The sequence below is a fragment of the Hippocampus guttulatus genome, chromosome 10, assembly GCF_054856545.1.
Source record: "Hippocampus guttulatus isolate MCC_2025c chromosome 10, RoL_Hgut_1.0, whole genome shotgun sequence".
Lineage (NCBI taxonomy): Eukaryota > Metazoa > Chordata > Actinopteri > Syngnathiformes > Syngnathidae > Hippocampus > Hippocampus guttulatus.
Window position 1 is genome coordinate 7,407,809 of NC_141270.1, and position 19,463 is coordinate 7,427,271.

The 19,463-nt window shown below is 42.3% G+C and overlaps 1 protein-coding gene across 1 annotated transcript in view; it reads left to right on the forward strand.

The window, feature by feature from the left end:
- The first annotated feature begins 2,837 nt into the window (after positions 1 to 2,837).
- spock2 (SPARC (osteonectin), cwcv and kazal like domains proteoglycan 2) overlaps positions 2,838 to 19,463 on the forward strand; it is a 29,718-nt gene continuing 13,092 nt past the window's right edge. Inside the window, exon 1 of the mRNA XM_086122550.1 lies at positions 2,838 to 3,204. Within this exon, the coding sequence (XP_085978676.1) occupies positions 3,010 to 3,204 (195 nt within the window). The 5' untranslated portion in view covers positions 2,838 to 3,009. The remainder of the gene's footprint in view (positions 3,205 to 19,463) is intronic.

Here is a 19,463-nt window from a genome sequence, read left to right on the forward strand (position 1 = left end):
TGCTAATTATAATTAGCAGTAAGCTACCGGACTGAATGGCTAAGCTATATTAAATGCACTCAACTAAAAGTGGTGTTAAACAGCTTGATCACTTTTTTTAAGAAGAATTGTTCATGATTTGCTACAGTGCTGCATATTGTTAAGTGAGTTCACTGCCCCCGCACAGCAATTTTCTCAGAATGCGCCCGCAATTAAAAAAAAAAAAAAAATGGTGTTCGTTCACGATGGCTCGAGTCACTTGTATTATAACTCTATATACATATGATTATCAATTAGCCTTCAAAAGAAAACAAAAATTCTGTATCGAATATTATTTTACCAAGAAATAAATCATATTTAGCTTCCAAGCGCAGATGTGCTCAATTGGGAGCTAATTTGGTTTGATAAAAAGCTACAAACAAGCAAAACCCTCACAATAGCTTGTTGACAGACATCTTCGTGTTTTTGCAAATTGATGAGAGAAGGAACAGATAGGGATGCCTATTTTTTTGATGATACCATCAGTTCCCTCAGCTATTTGGCCCCATTATCGGGATTTTGAGTGTCCAAAATGTCACAGTTTCATGTCAACTCTTGGCATTGAGTTAGAATGCTCAATGCCAAGCTTGAGCTTGATAGCTTGTAATAATGCTACCAATCTATGCATACATCTCAAGCACATCTTCCCAGTGTGCTCATACAATACCTGAAGGTCCCCCTCCGACGTCCTGTGGCTGTGTCATTTTATAGGAAGTGACTGGAGACTTGAATACCATCAGACATGTTTCCTCCATCCCTCCCTGAGTGCATAGACCCTCTCATACATAATGGAAGCCTACGAGTGCAGGTGCAGCAGCTACTTTTCGGTCGTTCCCCTTATCATGCATGATATTCACCCAGCTGCCCTGCGCGTACCGAGAATACGAAATATTGCAATGTGACATGAAATAATTGGATCTTGGTGTGAGATATGTAAAGTTGCATATGGGAATTGGTTTTCATGAATCTGTCAGAATGGCTGCATTAGCATACATGTATGGAGGCACTCGAATCCCACATTGCAGTCTTGGATGGGAATGCTTTTCTAAAGTGTTTACCGGTAGGCCTTCAATTTTTTTTTTTTTTTTTTTAAATCAGACCCCAAACATGACAACATATTGGTGGACATCCTCTGAAATCTGATTGGCTAAAGAAACTGTCCCACGACTAATATCGTTTTAAATCACTCGGCCAGTACATTCCGAAGGCAGATTATATTTGCATGACAACGCAATAAAAGACAAAAAAATCTTATTTCAACACATAGCAGACACAGTGCAACCATGAGAAATGTACATGCAATCGACACACATAACATGCATTACAACCCCCCCCCCCCACCCCACCCAAAATATGAAATTACCACAGACTAAACACCAGAGATAGGAAATCAGGTAAACAATCTCATTTATCTGCCGGATGACTAGAAGCACCTGTGGCTAAAACCAAACTGTGGCAAAATTTCCTTTCTGAATTTCGCATCACTGCTCAAAACTCCTGAAACACAAAACACACGCACTAAACTACCAATAAATCTACATATCCAACAATTTCGTTCCTCGTTCATTCAATTGTGTATCGTGACAAGAAAAAGGCGTTCTTTTCTATGGCGGAAACCTCTGGACCTTCCTGTACTGCTATGTTGCCATGGAAACCCCATTCAGGCAATTGTTCTGCAAATTTATTGAACAACCATTGAAAAATCACAAAGGATTACTGGATTATATTGCCAAGAAAAGAAAACACATGTTGAGAGCCAGTTATTATGTCGGACACAAGGCACGTGTTCTTTGGTCTTGGTCTTCTCATTTAAAGCGACTTACTCCCCTTTATTGAATTTTTTGCCAGAGGAAAGCCAAGAGGGGTGTCAGTCGCCAGAAGAAACGCAGCATCACCTCTTCCTTTTTCTTGCAGATGTAGCCTCTCACGGTCTTTTATAATTGAATTGCGTTGATCTAGAACGACCCCAAGTTGGGTCACCCAAGTACCAAGTCAGTCCAATTTTTGACCAAAATTGGATTATTTCGACTCGGCACTTAAGGCTGTACAGCAGGGGTGTCAAACTCATTTTTGTCGTGGGCCAGATTTTAGTAAGTTTCCCTTGGGGGGCTGTTATGACTGAAACCATATAAAAAAAGTCAAGAATAATGGTTTATTGTTTAAGATACTGTAATGGAAGGGTTTGATAACAAGAAAATGCTTACCATATCACTCTTATTTATTGCAAATGAGAATTTGAAAATTTGGTAGAGATTTTAGCAAGCATCATGAAAGATGATATCTTTGATTTGCTTTCGCGGGCCATATAAAATGATGTGGCGGGCCAGATCTGGCCCCCGGGCCTTGAGTTTGACACACGTGCTGTACAGTATCTCATTGCATTGAAATCATCCAGTCCAATTTCAAATCCAGTTAAAACAAAGCACATGCCGACTGAAAGTTCGACTCACCAAATGCGCCCATTGTAAGAAGTGGCTGAGTTACTTTCATCTTCGGTGTCGAGGATCGGCTGTTGGCTTGAGGGGGCTGTTCGTTGTCGCAACTGAGTTGGGATTTGCTTAACCTGGAACCAGAAATTTACAAAAAATACACAGTTCACCAATAATTTAAAAAAAAAACCTAAGTGAAAAACGTGGCCGTTTGGAAGGAAAGAGGACACGTGGTGGGGAAATACACATTTTATGCCATCTATTTCACAATGGAGGCCAAGTATATTTGTGGTTGTTTTCATACAACTTCACCCCCGCATTTTCTGATTTCCCATAGCGGATTTGCATTCCCTCAAATATAGGCTACACCCCCTCCCCTCCCCTCGCCGCAGAAGAAAGAGCGCATCCTCGAAGCTAATCATTTTTTCATTCCAGCTTCAGCATCCTCCTCCTCTTCCTCCTCCTCATCTTCATCTTGCTCTGAGAAGAGGAAAGCCGAGAACGCGTCTTCTTCGGGCTTTTTTTTTTTTTTGGTCGACTCAGCGTGCTCTACAGGACGGATATGTTGTGCGTCGCGGTCCCGCCGCTGGTGCTGGTGCTGCTCGGCTCCAGCCTCCAGGCCTCGGCCGCCTCCACCGCCGCTGCCACAACCGCGAAGGAGGCGGAAAAAACGGGCAATTTCATGGAGGATGAGCAGTGGCTGTCCACCATTTCCCAGTACAGCCGCAAGATCAAGCACTGGAACCGCTTCAGAGACGTAAGTGCGTGCGCTATCATGCGACAAAAAATGAGATGCATCAACCACGAAACAATTTATTCGCACGGTAACTTGGCAAAACTTGGAGAGAAAAAAACAGGGTGCAATGTTTACTCACGAGGAATTAAAACTTCAAACGTAGGCTGCCAAAACGGAAATGTATGATAGATAGATATATAAAGTATATGATATAAAGGTTCTTCTTGTGTTCATCTAATTCCATGAAATGTGCATTATGAGTTGGAGTATTTATGTACGAAAGAAAATTTTCCTTAGAATGCAGTTAATAGCACACTTGGAAAAAAAATCCACAATGTGATGGTTCATAAGATGCAAAAAAAAAAAAATGGATCATCACTTCGTCTTGTATCTTCACTTGGGGCTTTCTCGTAATAACAAGCAATTAACGGTGTGCACATCCCCTCTAATGTGGGCGATACTGCTTCCTTTCTCCAAAGTGTCCCGGGAGCTTTCCCAAACAAGAGAATTAAGCAAGTGCAGTGAAGGGGTGGAGATGGATTGATGTGAAAATTCCCCCCACGGAGCGGGCTCAAGTGAGGCTGCAGGGATTGATCAACCAACGCCTGCAAGGCTGGTCATGATGTATTAGCCTTGTCTGTGAATGTATGGGTGTTTTTTTTTCTTTTTCTTAGCCTCTGGCTATGGACAACTGATTACAAATGACCCTCAATAGGATTTGGACATTAGCGCACTTGGATTAGGTTTCATACGAATGCGGTTAATTGTGTTTTAATTGATCCGGGGTGCAGCTCAGGAGAGGTATCATTATGGGATTTGAAATTTGAGCGTCAGTCTATTGCTTGATGATCTACAAGAGGACAATACAAAAACCTCCTCGGGATACGGAAGAGCAGCGTTGTGATTGGTGTTCATTCATGTCCCGGAGGATGAGATGCATGTGAAAATAGGAAAGGGATTAGTTTGACTACGGAATGTCCCATGGAACTGTACTTGGGCTGGTAATGAAATAGTGTTTTTGCAGGATTATGTCACCAATGTTTGTTCCAAAACATCCAAGTGGAAGCCTCACTCGGAATTCTGAACATCATTATTGACCGTTAGAGTAACCCTCCAAACACCATCGAGATCTAAGAGATATATGCGCTGTATCTTTGTAACTTATTTCATTTAACAATTAGTCTATTACCGCATTTTCCGCACTAAAAGGCGCACCTAAAAGCCTTCCATTTTCTTAAAAGCTCACAGCGCACATTTCAAATCCGATGCGCCTTGTGTATGGTCATTATGGCAATATTTCGACCCCAAAATGGCTCCTTGCTAGAGACATGCTGACAACGCAGACTTCCAACTTAAGGCGATCGGGTTACGCGATTGAACACGGAAATAGAGCAGTGGCAAGAGAGTTCAACGTTAATGAGTCGATGTTATAACTTGTTGTTGGTTAAGTGAACTTTGTCGCTGCTTTATTGAATACGTTTTACTGACATCTGATCGTTCTGTAGGCATTTGCTTGAGCGTAGCTCCATGTAGTGGATGCATTGTAGACTGTGTCTTATAATGTGGTGCGTCCAGTATATGAAAAAAAAATTACTAAATAGGCCATTCATTGAAGCTGCACCTCATAATCCAGTGCGCCTTTTAGTGTGGAAAATACGGTAATGTGTTTGTCGAGCCCGAGAAGCTGCAAAACTGCTTGGGTCCACCTGTGTGAAAACAAAGCACGGTATACGTGTTAGATACAATTTGTCTCACCTGATTATTCGCAATAACACTTGTTGAAGATGTCAAAATAACAGTGACCCATCATCTTTGCTTTAACATCTGCTTGGAAACTACAAACATGGGCCGCTAAGCTAACTTGCGCCGCACAAGCTGCAGTTGGCTATTTATCGCGGCTAACAATTGTCACTAATCCTTGCCTCCATAGAGGCACATACATACTTCTGTCGAGTATCGTTATCACTAGAGGGTGAGGAGTAGCTGCATGTGATACACCGAACAAGAGGAGACGTTTAGCGAGCTAACCGCTACGCTCATGTGAAACACAGAGTAGCGCAAAACACCAGAATAAGTACTGAGGTGGTACGGTAACCTTTTAACAGATATCTGCCAGGAACTACATTACACCTGATAGAAAGTGACTCTGAATGGCAAATTAGCAGATAAATTAAGGGTAAAGTGTCTGCCCAGCTCAAAACAGAGCCATTTTTTCTTTCCCCAAACGGCACAAATTTATGCAAAACGAGTTTCAAGTGGGTTCCACTCCTTGGGCCCAAAGTCAGCTGGGATCGGCTCCAGCTGCCTTCGAACATGAAAGGATGAGATGTATAGAATTAAAATAGGTGGGTGAAGTTGGTGCTACCATGCTTAACAGTTCGCGTTTTCTAACTTGGCCACTTTCACACAGTGATCCCGGCAAACTGATGCATCGGAGCCAACTTCTATCCACCTGTGACTTTTAATGCAAACGAACCCAGTTGAAGCAGCATACGGGAGCCGGGAATTTTCATTTTATGCCGAGACCCCATACGGGAAGGCAGTATGTAAGTCTTGTGACTGACACTTGGTGACAACATGCATGAAATATGTGCAAGTCATAAGTGGTCTCAAGTCTTAACCTTGAAGCTTCAAGCCAGTCCCGAGTTACCGTGGCAAAGCAAGTCGAGTCGAGTCCCGACTAAATTTTAAGCAGGTCAGAACTCAGGATAAGCATGTCAAGTCTGTCTGTGTACTTGCGTTAACTAGTTGTACGGACACATTCACAATTCACATCACAAACTAGTCTGTGTATTGTCTTCTACTTTCATGTCTTCTCAATTAGACATGGAAATTGTACCTGTACCTGCCTTCCGTCCAAAATAACTGGGATAGGCTCCTGCCCTCCCGAGACTAATGAGGACAAGTTCTATAGAAAATGGACTGATGGACTACATCCAACCACACAACATGTCTGCGCCATTCAATCAAATCAAAAAAGCGGTGAAAAAGCAAACATACGCGATGCATTTCTAGTTATCTGAACAAAGGATTTGTACGTTTTTCCGCTCTCGTCTTGGATCTCATTAGATTATGCGAGCAAAGTAATCAGGGTACTCTTTATATGTGTCACGAATCGCAGTGAAACACACACTCGCTCATTGTTGCATTTCCTGTGATCATCATGTATGTGTGTGTGTGTGTGTGTGTGTGAGTGTGTTGAAGGCCAGTTGTGACGTTGAGGTCGCTGCGGGTGATTAGGATGATAGGAGAAGTAACGTATATGGGCGCCACTGAGCCTCCTAGAGGCGTGGGTGAGGGTGTGTGTGGTGTGGGGTGTGCCAGTAGAAAGCGCTTTGATTTCAGCTTGCTGCCGTAGCAACACCAGTCCGTGTGCGTGTGTGTGTGTGTGTGCGCACGCGCGCGCGACAGTGTCAAAATGCAGCGAGCATCTCTGGGAGTATGATGACTCTATCCCGCTCCAGGGGCCATCTGCAGGCCACCCGGAAACCTTCATTTGCCGGGAACTGTCCACGCGCTCCTCTTCATTCATGAGAAGGCAACACACGGTTTATATAATCAAACGGATGATATGCAATCAGTTCCCGTCGCCCCTTGCGAACTTGACAATGAGCGAGCGCCGGTCTCTGTGAATCACATGCACTCAGCACAGTCGCCATAGGTATTCCGATGACACAAATTGATGTTGACACAGTTGCCCAGTCCTCTGAGAGAAGCATGCTGAAAATTAATCCAACGCTGGAAAGCAATAATCAAAGCTACACCACATGAAAGAGGAGCTCTCCTCCTCATCCTCATCATCATCCTGCTCCTTCCATAAACACACCAAGATTGCACATCCCCCCCCCCCCTCGCAAAAGCAACGCACAATACACAAGCAGCAGAGTGAATACTGTAAATATTTAATATGTATTCCCGGTAAGAGCAGAGTGGGGATAACAGGCCCCTTTTCACTTCCAATACATCCACGCTCCAATTCAATCTATTTCGCGGGAAGACTAGCGGATTAGGTTTAACAGTTACAGTCAACAAATAATAGAATTCAATCCTTTAATCTGACAGGTGCACTGAACGTTTCATTCCACTAATGCACCAAATCCACCCGGGCGAAGAAACGCGGGGAGCCACGAAGAAGCAAATGGGGAACGCGCAGAGTTTTGTAACTCTTTGGCAAGATCTTTAGAACTAGCCGTGAAATATTTTTTGGGGTGGGGGATAATAAAAAATACAGGTTTACTGATAAGGTGTGCTGTTACAGACTGATTCATATCCTGGCCACAATTTGAACTGAAATGTTTTTTGTTTGTCAAAATAAATATCTTTTAAGCTGGAAATGATCATGACAAGAACTGCAGTAATCCGAAAACATAACCGAGGCTCTATTCATGCTGCTCACCGAAAAGAACGCTGTATACTGGAGCTATTACGAAACACAGAGGGTGCTCGCTCATGTTCTGGGGCTGCTTTGCTACATCCGGCATAGAGTGTCCGCAGGGTACAATGAAATCTCTTAGTATTGGGAGTTGCGTACAGTAATTTGTTTGATTGCTTCATAAGATTGTGCAGTTAAGCCCAAAAATATTCATATCCTGCACCGTGTAGGGTACAATGACATTCAAGTAATACACTACCAGCTCTTTTCAAAGCCGAGTTGCCCATATTGCCAGCCATTTATGGGCATTTTGACCGATATCCATTTACATTTCCTTGATTACATTTTAAAATGGTCTTTTTTGTTCTTACTTTCCCCTGACCATTTCCTTTGGTAGAGCTCTGCTACCTTAATGGTAAGTCATAAATGAGTTCTTGTCCTTATAAAGGGTTACAAATTATGTATAAAAGTGCAGCTGAGCAATCTTAAGTGCTAAATAATGGATGCCGGTTGTGAAAGATGGCAAGATTGCAGACACAGGCTGTACAGTGAAACAAAAGGAACATTCCTAGTGATACTCTACATATTTCTGCATTTTAAGCGCATACACTTTAATTCACGGCTCTCATAAGGGAAAATGTGATTATCTCTGTGAGGTCTGAGTGCAAACCAGTTCATTCTACCCGAAGCCCACATGGCACGAAATCAAAAGTAAATTCAATACATACAATTGCTCCATTTCCCTTCTGAAAATGATACTGCCCGTGATATCACCGAAGCATGAAATTGTCCCAAACTTGTGCTGATTTGGAACGCAGACACGATATGAACTACATGATGAATAGGGCTCGGCAGTCCAAGTTTTCTCTGTATGAAACTGTTTATGACAAGCATTCATCATGCATGTCAGCGTGCATTGATGAGGCCATTTTTGCATACTCCCCCCACCCTTTTTACTTTTATTCCCCTTACTTGATGTGCAAAAAATAAATAAATAACCCTTATCTGAAACGAACACACCTCTCTCCCATTTCTGCAACCCAAGACCATCCGGTCTGCGCCGGCTAGTTAATAAGTACGTTTTATGCCAACCTCACGACACACATCAGACCCCGTCATACACACACACACACACACATTACATATGCAGAATGGCACTTGGGGAAGCTACTGGCAATCCTTATTATTGCCTTCTACCACATCCACAATCACCTGAGAGAAATATTCATAGATCCCATTGAAAACGAATGGATATGCTATTGATATACGTTAGCATCACTCATCAAACTAAAATAATGTTTTTTTTAATGAATAAACAAAACAGCACTCAATTATATGAGTGTTACTGGTATTGTCTTTCTATGTGTTTGTGCTCAAATCTTGGTTGCTTGAATTGTTGTCAGACTGCCACATAGATGTCATCCGTCGATGACGTTTCCCATGATAGCATTAAGTTATTGGACTTTAAGGCAAAGTTATGCGGTTGTTTGAAGTACACAACATGTAAATTTACTTTGTCTGATGTTTATTTTGACAGTCACCTAAATTGGCGGTGACATTAAACAGCTTGAAGCTTCTTTTGGGGGGGGGGGGGGGGGGAGTTTGCTGGCTGTGCCAAACTGCTGCTTGTCGTGAAGTGAGTTCACATGAGTTCACTGCCGTCACTCAGCTCAGAAAAGTTTGTGCTCGAAAGTCCCAAAAAAAAAAAAACACCTTTTTTTTTTGGGGGACTTTCAGTCGGGGTCACAAAATGTCTCTTAAGGCACAGACACTCAGCATGAGCGGTGAGTCATTCTACAAGCGCTCGACGGTAGCTTTGCGACTCGACAGTTCATGCGTAAAGCTCTCCACTGTGCTGATGCAGATGCGAATGACGATAAGAGCTCATCAAAAAGCCATTAGTCTTGCTCGTCATGCAGCTTGCTCCTTATCGGAACCCAGATTAGGCATGAGACTGCAGAAAGTCCAGCGGTGTGTTGATGAAACGGGCACCTTCATCCATCTCAAGAGACGAGGATATTTTTGGGGCTTGGGGGGTAGGTAGGGGGCGATTGCCGCTGTGTTGTGAGATGTTTCTGGCTTCCCACCAAAACCCTACGCAGGCTGTAATTGAAGCGGTGGGGGGGAATAAATGCTTGTCTCCACGCTGCAGTGTTAGTCCACTTCTGAAGGACGCGGGTAGTGCAGAAGAACAGGGCGTGAATTTGCAAATCAATAACCGACAGGAACAAATAACAAATTCATTTCGCTGCCACAGCCTCCAAAGAGAAGAGGTGCAAAAAAAAAAAAAAAAAAAAAGAACAAAAATATTTCAAAGCAGTTTTTTTGTTCTCGGTCCTACCTCACAGGTGCTAGAAAGCTCTGCCTGTTGAGTACTTCACGCATGATAGTTCCCAGAGACCCGCTTCTACTTCTACCACACCTGAACACTGCAATATGCTGCAAACAGGCCACTTATCGTAGAGAAAAATATTCCATAAAAGGCCATTTAAGTAACCGGTCTAGTGTAAACGCAAATAAGCCAATTTTACGAATACACCTTGAATGTAATAACATAATTTAACACTATTTGGGAGAGGCATAGTAAAAGTCAACAATTGAGATACTGCGGTTGCACAAATGTGCACACCCTCGTATAAGTGGGGGACGTACAGTACTGTGGTTGTGTTCGGAATGAAGCAATCAATTTTAAATGTGTTAAATTGCAGTCAGCACAAACCTGTCGGTTAAAGTACCTCTGATGACCCCCAAAAGTTCAACTATTCTAGTAGAATTTTAAGAGAGTTGTGCAAACACGAGCGGGTATCTGGAACTGTTCATAATGGACTAAGACAGTGTTTTTTAACCCGAGTGCCGCGAGACATTGTCAGGTGTACCGCAGGAAAATATCCAATTTGTATGCTTGTGCGGTCTTTCGCCCAGAAAGTAATAATTTAGTACCCTCCCATACCGCTAGGGAGCAGCAACAGCTAGCCAATTGCCTTGTGTTTTGAAGAGAGCCAAGCAAATTTGTGACGCATGAATGCAGGACGACGGTGAAACAATAAATATGAAAGACGATAAAATACTGTTTTCTTTGTGTTCATTTGATTCCAATTCAAGCTGTTGTAACGTCATTATTCAATGTTAAAAACGGTTAATTGTTAAAATAAGCGGGGGGTTCACATTTTCAGCTAGCGGCGTGCCGCTAGATTTTTTTCAATTAAAGAAGTGTGCCATGGCTCAAAAAAGTTTGAAAAACACTGGACTAAGGTCCCGTTCCATTAAAACAACAACAACAACAACAACAGCAAGAGTATTTTCTTTCGTACGGTAAGGCGTCTTGCCACCTCATGCCAAATATGAAGAAGACAGGAGATTGTTGTCAGATGTAGTGAACATCCAGTCCTTACCAGAAATTCCTGTATCTCCTTCAATGTTGCTGTCTGCCTCTTGACAGCCCCCCCCCCAGTTTTCTTCTTTTCATCTTTTTGGGGAGGAACATGCAATTCTCGGTCATGTCACTTTTGACTGTCTACACTGAGCTCCAGAGTATATTCATTGCTTTGGAAATTCCTTTCTACCTTCCTCCTGATACTTATCAAAAATTACATCTCTTTGATGCTGTGCAAGTTCTCTTAGGATGATGTAAGATACGACGTGAGGAAACAGCCTCCTTGAACAGCTGAAATTTATTTGGGGTTAATTGCGGTCACTTTAAATGGTGACAGGTGTGTACTGACCTCATCCTCATTAGTCTGAATGTGATTGTTCAATTCCGGACACAGCCACATCCCCACTTAAAAGAGGCTTTACCCACTACGTTTTCTCTCCCATTTTTTTTAATGGAGTTGTACAGTTTATTTCTCTCATGGGTTCATTTTTTTTTTAGACCACAAAAACCTTGTAATTGCTGAGAAGAAGCATTCTGGAGGGTGGACGGTTTAGAAAGCAGCGCTGCAAATGAAAGCGGCAGTTTTTACGTATATTTATTTATTTTCAGAACTGCATTAAAGCAGGGTTTTTTTTTATCGTAAACGGTGTTTAAGACGATTGGCGTGTCCTTCCAGCAACCCCCCCATCGAGCTAAGTGAAGTGAAGGTTCTTGCCGTTTTGTACCAAGTTCTTTCGCTCACAAAGACAGATTTAATTACAGTATAGGCGGCATTATTGACCGTACTTTACAGCTGGGAAAGTGTAAAGCACAGTTCTGTGAAGATCAAGTGTTGCTTTGTGTCTGCAATTGCTCTTCATTTTACCTTGACTTTTTTTTTTTTTTGCGGGGGAAGAAAAAAGACAAAAAAAAATTTACAAACTAACATTGTTAGTCCACTTCATCACCATAGCTCAATTAGTGCATTGCGTCACATTTTTGAATACATCGTGCTGCATAAAATACTGCATTTCAGCTCTCTCCTCGAAATGTCCTTTGATTGAATCATTTGTAATACAAAAGCCATATCTGTTAAGCTCCAGAGTGTTGCATTTATATAATTTCTGTTTTGCCGATTGATTTTGTTGAACACATCAGTGCAAACATTGCACAGACCGGGGTTTGAAGTGAACAACAAAGGCGAGTGTGCACTACATCAGTTGTTTTAAGTTCACACAAGAACAAAGCTGTGATTGAAAATTGTTGTTGCCAGAGATGAAATACACTCTCGCAGATACAATGTATGACAAATAAAGACAGAAAATCAATACCAAACCCAGCAGGCTTTTCAAAAAAAGTCAAACTTTTCACTGACCCGAAACGGTAAAAATGATCCCATATATCACTTTTGAGTCATTTCTCGGCAGGCACTTTTTTTTTTTTTTTTTTTGTAATTTTACATCACAGCTTTGTTCATCAATCTCATTGTGGTTTCCAGCACACACCCAAAAAAAAAAAAAGAACAAAGTATGAGCTCCTGCATGTAACACGTGCGCATCCATTTTGAAGCTTCCCTCTGGGCTAAGAGAAGGAAATCTGTCCCCTGGAGTCAGTCGTTCGACATCCATGTGCTGAGCAGACCCACTTCTCATGCATTGTGAGGAGAATAACAATATAGCATGTATAGCATGACCAAGGTGTTGGGCGGTTTTGTTTCATCTCAGGTGTCTCGTGCGATGTAGAAAGTGACGCCGGTGGCAAGAGTGTGATCCTCAAGCAGGGTGGAAGTGATAAGTGGCTCAATGTATGAACGCGATGTACGATGTTTCACTGCATTTCATCAGATTGCTTTAGGACGGCGCTATCTGGCCTAGTTTAAGTCAGAACGGTGCTTCCTTGCGATCGGCTTTAAGAAGCTAAGAAATAACTACAAATATCTCAAACGTTGACGTATGGAAAGAGGACCAAAAAAAAAGATGAAAAGGAAAAATGTATTGGGTTTTTTTTTTGTGTGGGGTCTTTTTTGTTTTTTTCTTGTTGTGAGGTGGCAGAGGATGAGAAGGGGTTGTGAGCGGCAGAAGGTGGAGGGCATGCAGTCCATCCTTGATGAGCCCTCCAGGGATGTTCGGGGAAGGGGGGGGGGGTTGTTTGGACAGACCGCTTACTGTGTGCAGCCTCATTCTGCAGTACAGGTGACAAATCAGACCCTCACTGTCTAAAACTCTGTGGTAGAAATTCTGTAGGACTATTATATTTGATGGCTTAGGCGCTGTTACATTTTGGGGTTTCAAAAGCGAGAGTTTAGTAGGAAGAGGTTCTAAAAACATATAATGAGCAGAAACATTTAAGCAAACCAACCAAAAAAAAAATCCTACAATGATGATACATGGAAATAACACCCACATTTTTAAATTGATTTTTTTTCAAAAGATAAACTTGAACGTAACAGCATTATAGCATATAAAAATCAACATGAAGAACATTTGCTCTTTACTTAATCGTCAGACAGTACAAAACACGCCTGTAGCTTATACATTGTCCATCTTGGTTCTTCTCCTGTAGGGTCGAGCCGTGATTGGCAATTTAGCTTAACGGTATATACCTGTATATTACTGCCACCAACTGATATCGTTTTACTATTGCATGGAAAGTGATGTGGCTGGATTTTGTCAAGTTTTGATCTCAAGGCACCACTGTTTATCGTTACTGGGGAATAAATACACAAAAATAAACCAGCATCCTTTAACTGTCAGTTAAATCCTGAGAAATAAATGATGTCTGTGCTTCCTTATCTACTTTGAACATTGTAAAATATCGAAAACGCATTTTTCAAATATTCATTTTTACGCTCACTGTGCTGGGCTCTGCTGCCACACACATTAACCCTTTAATGTCTGGAAGGAATAGCCAGAGAAAAAATGATTTTTGGCAACTGAGATGTTCATTAATTTAAAGAAAGGACGGGGAAATATGGCAGGAACAAAGTCACATTCCTGTTGATGAAAAATAGTCCAAAAACTGCATAAGCTATAAGGATAATGAAACATGCATAACGAGCAATTTCACGATTCAATTTTAAGATCAGATAAGATAACCTTTATTTGTGCCACATTGGGGAAATCTGCAGTCTACAGCAGCAAAATGGGGGGGGGGGGGGGGATGTTACTCTGTATTGAATAGGAGTGTATAAGAAATGACCGTAGCCATTCCAGCGTGTATTGTTGCTCTGTGTTTGTGATTATGAGGAAAAAGGTCAGAACCCAAATCTTTATCCGAGTCACAGTGTTATAACGGCATCCTTTTGTTGACGAGGCAGCGGTGCGGCGCGGTGCTGTCAATGTGTCGACGCCCACCCGAGGAGATTCGACGCTGAGCGCGTCCGACAGCACCACATTTGCCGAGAAGCACCTGTCAGTCACCGGCGCATCCTGACAGACGCGCGTACAGATGCATTCTTTCTAACCCTTTTATTGCCATCCACCCAGCAAGTGTCGGAAGCTCTCTCTTTTGACACAGTTACTCTCGACTTACGCTGGATTCTACAAGGGGACAGCAGGCTCTGCGGCTTATTTATAAGGAGGATGGGGAGCTGTCAATCAGACGGCCATGTTGGGTTGCAAAGGGAGAACTTCCATGCTCTGTTTAACAGGAAGAACGGAAATCACAGCGTTTCTGTCCTGGATATGTCAGTTTTCTCCCCCCTTATGGTGTCTTTAATCACAATGTGGGTTTGTAAGTTGTATTTTTGGGTGCGTTCACACTTGTCAGAATCGATTCGGTTGAAGGGGACATTTTGAAAAATCGACTTTTTATTCTTTGTACACAAATAGTTGCTGCGCATTATGTATTGATGGATGTCTGCTTTTCAGTTTATTGTCCTCAATTCAAATTCCTTCACATTACGTACGCGTCCTCATTCTCCTCCGCATCTCATCGCTAGCAGGTGTCAATGTTTGCGTCATACTGGAACTAGAGCAGCTCCCTACTTCTGCGTCTAAGATGTTGGCACGATCCACTTCCAATAGCTTCAAGAACCAAGCAAAATAGGTTGGATAATGATGAGTGCATTGACTTGTTTACATCTGTTGAACTGTCAACCAAGATAGCATTTAGCATTAGCCAAAGTAATAACACAACTACCGGTCACCGGATTGACTCGCAATGTTTGTTTTTGGAGGTGTTTTCTTCATCTGTCTGAGGATCTTTTTCTTTTCTCCGCTCAAAGCAACCCCGAAGTAGCTACACGGCGAACAAAAGCAAGCGAGACACACAGCGCTACCTGATTTCAAGTTCGGTCTGAGCCTAGCATTATAGCCTAAATCAGTCAAATAAACATACGGTACAATTAGAATAAACTATTTAACATATCATGCTTCACAATGATAATACGCCTGATAACCTGTCATGCCTTATGTATGATAATGTATTCAAATACATCCGTTCATTGACATTGCGCCTAATATGGTGCGTCGAATGGTCCGAAAAATATGGTCCCTGCCATCTGAATTCAGAGGTATGTTTCCACACACATTTTATATGTTTGAAGATCCTTGCTGAAACCACGTGCAAAGACTGAAAATTATATAGTATTTAGTTTGTGGAGATATTTAGAGCATGAAACTGTTTTTCACCATTTCAGTTTTCCTGATTTTTGGGGCACGGCTAAAACGGCACCGCAAAACGCAATCGAGAGTCCGGCATTAGTCGCCTCCCCCCGACCAGATGAGAATTTGAGTGCCTTCATTTACAACAGCAGTTATCCGCCACAATTGTCTAAAACTTGAAAATATAGCTTCCCGTTGAAGATAGTCTCTTTGCGTTGCCACGTTAAAGTACCTCTTTGTTGGCCGTGGGTGCATGCTTCCAAGCAGAGAAAGGTGGGATAACGAGAAGGGATTTATATATTTTTTTATCTAACTGGCATGGCCACTTTAGGGCACCTCATTGTTAGCTGTGAGCCTGTGAACATCACAGAGAAAGAGTAGAAGAATGAGATGGAAAAAATATATATAAAAACTCCAATGTGACAGCCAGCGTGCTGACAGGGGCTTCGCACAGGCATGGCTGCTTTAGAGCGCCTTGTAGTCACGACGGGGTTGTTAACACGTTTCTCTGTGCTGCGTGAGATTAAGAACATTGTGTTCAATTTACAGGAACATTAAACACAAAGTAAAATCTTTTCTACCTATTTCCGTGTGTGTGTGTGTGTGTGAGCTCTTCTGCATTTCCTGCCCACTGTTACATAACAATGAGGCTGATTTACATAGAACCCACCCCCATATCGAGTTCCTCCGCCAATGACATGATCACCTAGCATGGGTGAAGATTCAGAACCATTTCCAAGCGTCCAGCCTCCACGGTCTTAAACATGCAGAAACAGGTTTTGCTCTCTGCCAGTCACAGCTCAAAAAAATCCAGCCCGCTATTCTGTATATGCTTTCGCCGGCGAGAGCATAACGCTGTTCTGCATACGCTTGGCAATAGGATGACAGGAGGCAGCCTGCAAAACCTCAGTCGTGTCAAATCCCCTGCTCCACCCCAGCTCACAGTTGCACTGTACTGTGATTCTTGATCCTTAGGGTATTATGTTAAGACACTGGGGGACTCTTTAAAATTGTGAAATGTTCACACTGTGAACAAACTATGAAGCATACAAGGAATGACGAGAGTGAATTTCAGACTAATGGAAAAGACGGTGGGCGGCCACCACATAGCGCTGCCATGGCAACAGGGAGTCAAAATCTATCAATTGCCATACTGGTGTGCTGGAAAGTGTGGTCAGGTTCACCTTCAGATGTTAGTGTTGCAAACAGAGCCAGAGGTGACACGTGTTTAGTTTGCATAGACAATTAGCATTAGCTTTAGCCAGATTACATGACCACAGCAAGTCTGCCTCCTGCATTTAAGACTGAGGCTTTGACTGTGTTTCACGCTGTCTTCCTATTGATCCAATCCTGAGGCAGACTCGCTGTGTGAGATGATTTCTCGAGACGTCAGACACTGCTGGATAGCGGTCGCAGCTCAAATTTGAGACGACTGAAATCATACAGTGTCGTCATGAAAATTTAGCAGAACAGATCGCTACATGTGATCACATAGTCCTGTTTTTCAGTTTCAACCAAGCTTGTGTTGAAAGCTTTGTCCCATCTACAGTGGTGCCTTAAGATACATCATTCTAAAATTGTCCTTTTTATTTTGGTTTGATTTGAATGAAAAAAATTCAAGATATGAGCTCTGTATGGTGGCAGTGAACTTCACAACACGCAGCAGTAATAGACAAAACACTCGGAGCACGCACACACCGAAGCTGCTGTCAACCACAGATCTCGCTCAGACACTCCTGCCTCCCCCCAACAGGCCCTCGTCTCCGTAAAGATATGCCTGTAGGAATAGCAATTCGGTGGCAAAAATTTGATCTAAAGTGTCTGATCAGATCGCTAAACTTTGATGTATGTATTCTAATGCGATTATGATGAATTCGAATGGGGCACACGCAGACAGATTCAAGAGCATGGATGTAATTTAATTCAGAAATATGGCAACATCAAAACCTCAGAATAAGTGGGAAAACAAATTAATGACACATTAGTATTGCCATCATTATTATAGCTTTTAAACCACTACTGTACTGAGTGAGCAATGACAATGCTGCGGTCACGAAGGGATCAAAGCATCCTTTTGCACAGAGAGAAGCCACCACGTGAGATGTAAGTGTGTCAACTGTGTTCACACCCTCAACGGCGCAAACCACCGTTTTAAAAATATATATATAGTCTGGCGAACATCTGCAAAATTACCAGTGCAGATTTATGCTGCTTGCCACACCGGATTTATACCGGTTATGAAAATAGAGCCCCATGTGTTTATTTCTGCGGGAAAAGAAAAAAATTGCCACAGCAAGCCAGAACCATGAGACAGCAGTGTGACATAGCCCTGCATATCAACATGCTCACTTACATTGTACTCTCAAAGGGGCGTGCGTGTACGGGTGTGTGTGTGTGTGTTTCCTCCATTTGCGCACACTCGTGCACCTTTTCAAGTCATTGATTTCCAGTCGTGTCAGTGCAGCGGGACATTTTCCTCACTGGTCCTGGCAGTGGCACAAATAGGGATTACTGAATAATTCATGTCCTGAGTCATCAATCGAGGAGATGCGGTAAACACGGGATTAATGGTCAGGTTGTAAACTACAAACTACAAAAGCCAGACAGTTGCTCACCACCCAAACGGAGTATTGAGTTCATTCCGCAGGCACATGTTGGCTTTCTGGCAAGGGAGTGTGTTGTCACCGACGATGGAGGAGGTGCGCAGGCGGGAAATGTTTTGATACTCGACTGGAGGGTTTTGACAGTGATGAAAATATTTACTTGCATATGATCACACTGCGCAGGTCAAAGAAGAACGGCTCAGAGGCGTTTGGCACCTTTTTGCAGTGCGGCAAGTGATGAAGTCTCACTGAGCCGTGGTAAATATCTCATGAATAGGCTCAAAAAGAAGATATGTATCGTGGCTGCTTGTCAAGGACTACTGAGATATTTGTTCTCGTTCACAATAATGAGATTAGCCATGGGGTGAGTGTTTTTTGATGGTCAACATTTTATCCTGCCAAAGTTACATTTTCATTATTTGGTATAACTCATGAGTGACAACAACATTTTTGATATATGAATCATTTCTCTGCCAGTTTTTTACTGAGCAAATGTTTGCGATGCAAGCAATAAATGGTGGCAGCGAACTTTACAAAAACTCCATTTTGACGCATACACTTACCACGGAAAGGGGCCAAATTGCCATTCTCAGTTTGTCAAATTGAGGAAAACACGAATAACAACATTGTGCACCCTTAAAACTACTGGGTCAAAAGTAACAAAAATTGGGTGAAATGTCCAAGTGCCCTGACCAGGATTTGAACCCAAATCCTGTGTCTTAAAAAAGCAGTGTAAACTTTGTTTCGACAAAAATGTTTCCTAAAGCATCAAAATGTGTCACAAATACATGTTACAATGAGATCATTGCATAATAAATGAGAGTTGTGCATAATGTACAAAACAAATAATCAAGTAAAGAACAAAGGCATCTAACTGTTACCAATGCAGCGTAAGAATCTTACAGTAAATTTACTACACAAAAAAATGGCTGTCATCTTCAGCTATTAAGCCCGCCCAAATCCAGTCTTCAACCCCGTCTGCTGTCAAAATAATTAACCAAACCTTGGTGCAGCCCATTTGCTAAGAGGGGCCTCTAGCATATGTGTCTATGTGTGTAGATAGACAGATATGTGTCTATGCAGCGTCCTCGTCGTTCGCCCCTCGGGCCTTGAGGTGTTCCGATAGTTTTACGTAAATGTGAATCACCCAGAAAAAGTGATCGCTCGCTATGCTGATGTTTGCCGTGGACATTTTCGAAGGATTGTTAAAAGCCGACAAAAACAAACATCCTTGGATCAGTTCTTTACAAAACGCCAGGCAAAAAACATTTCTGAGTGAGGTCATGGACTAAAGAGGGCAAAAAAAGTTAAATGTCCATCATTTTTATTCTTTACTCGATTATTTGTTT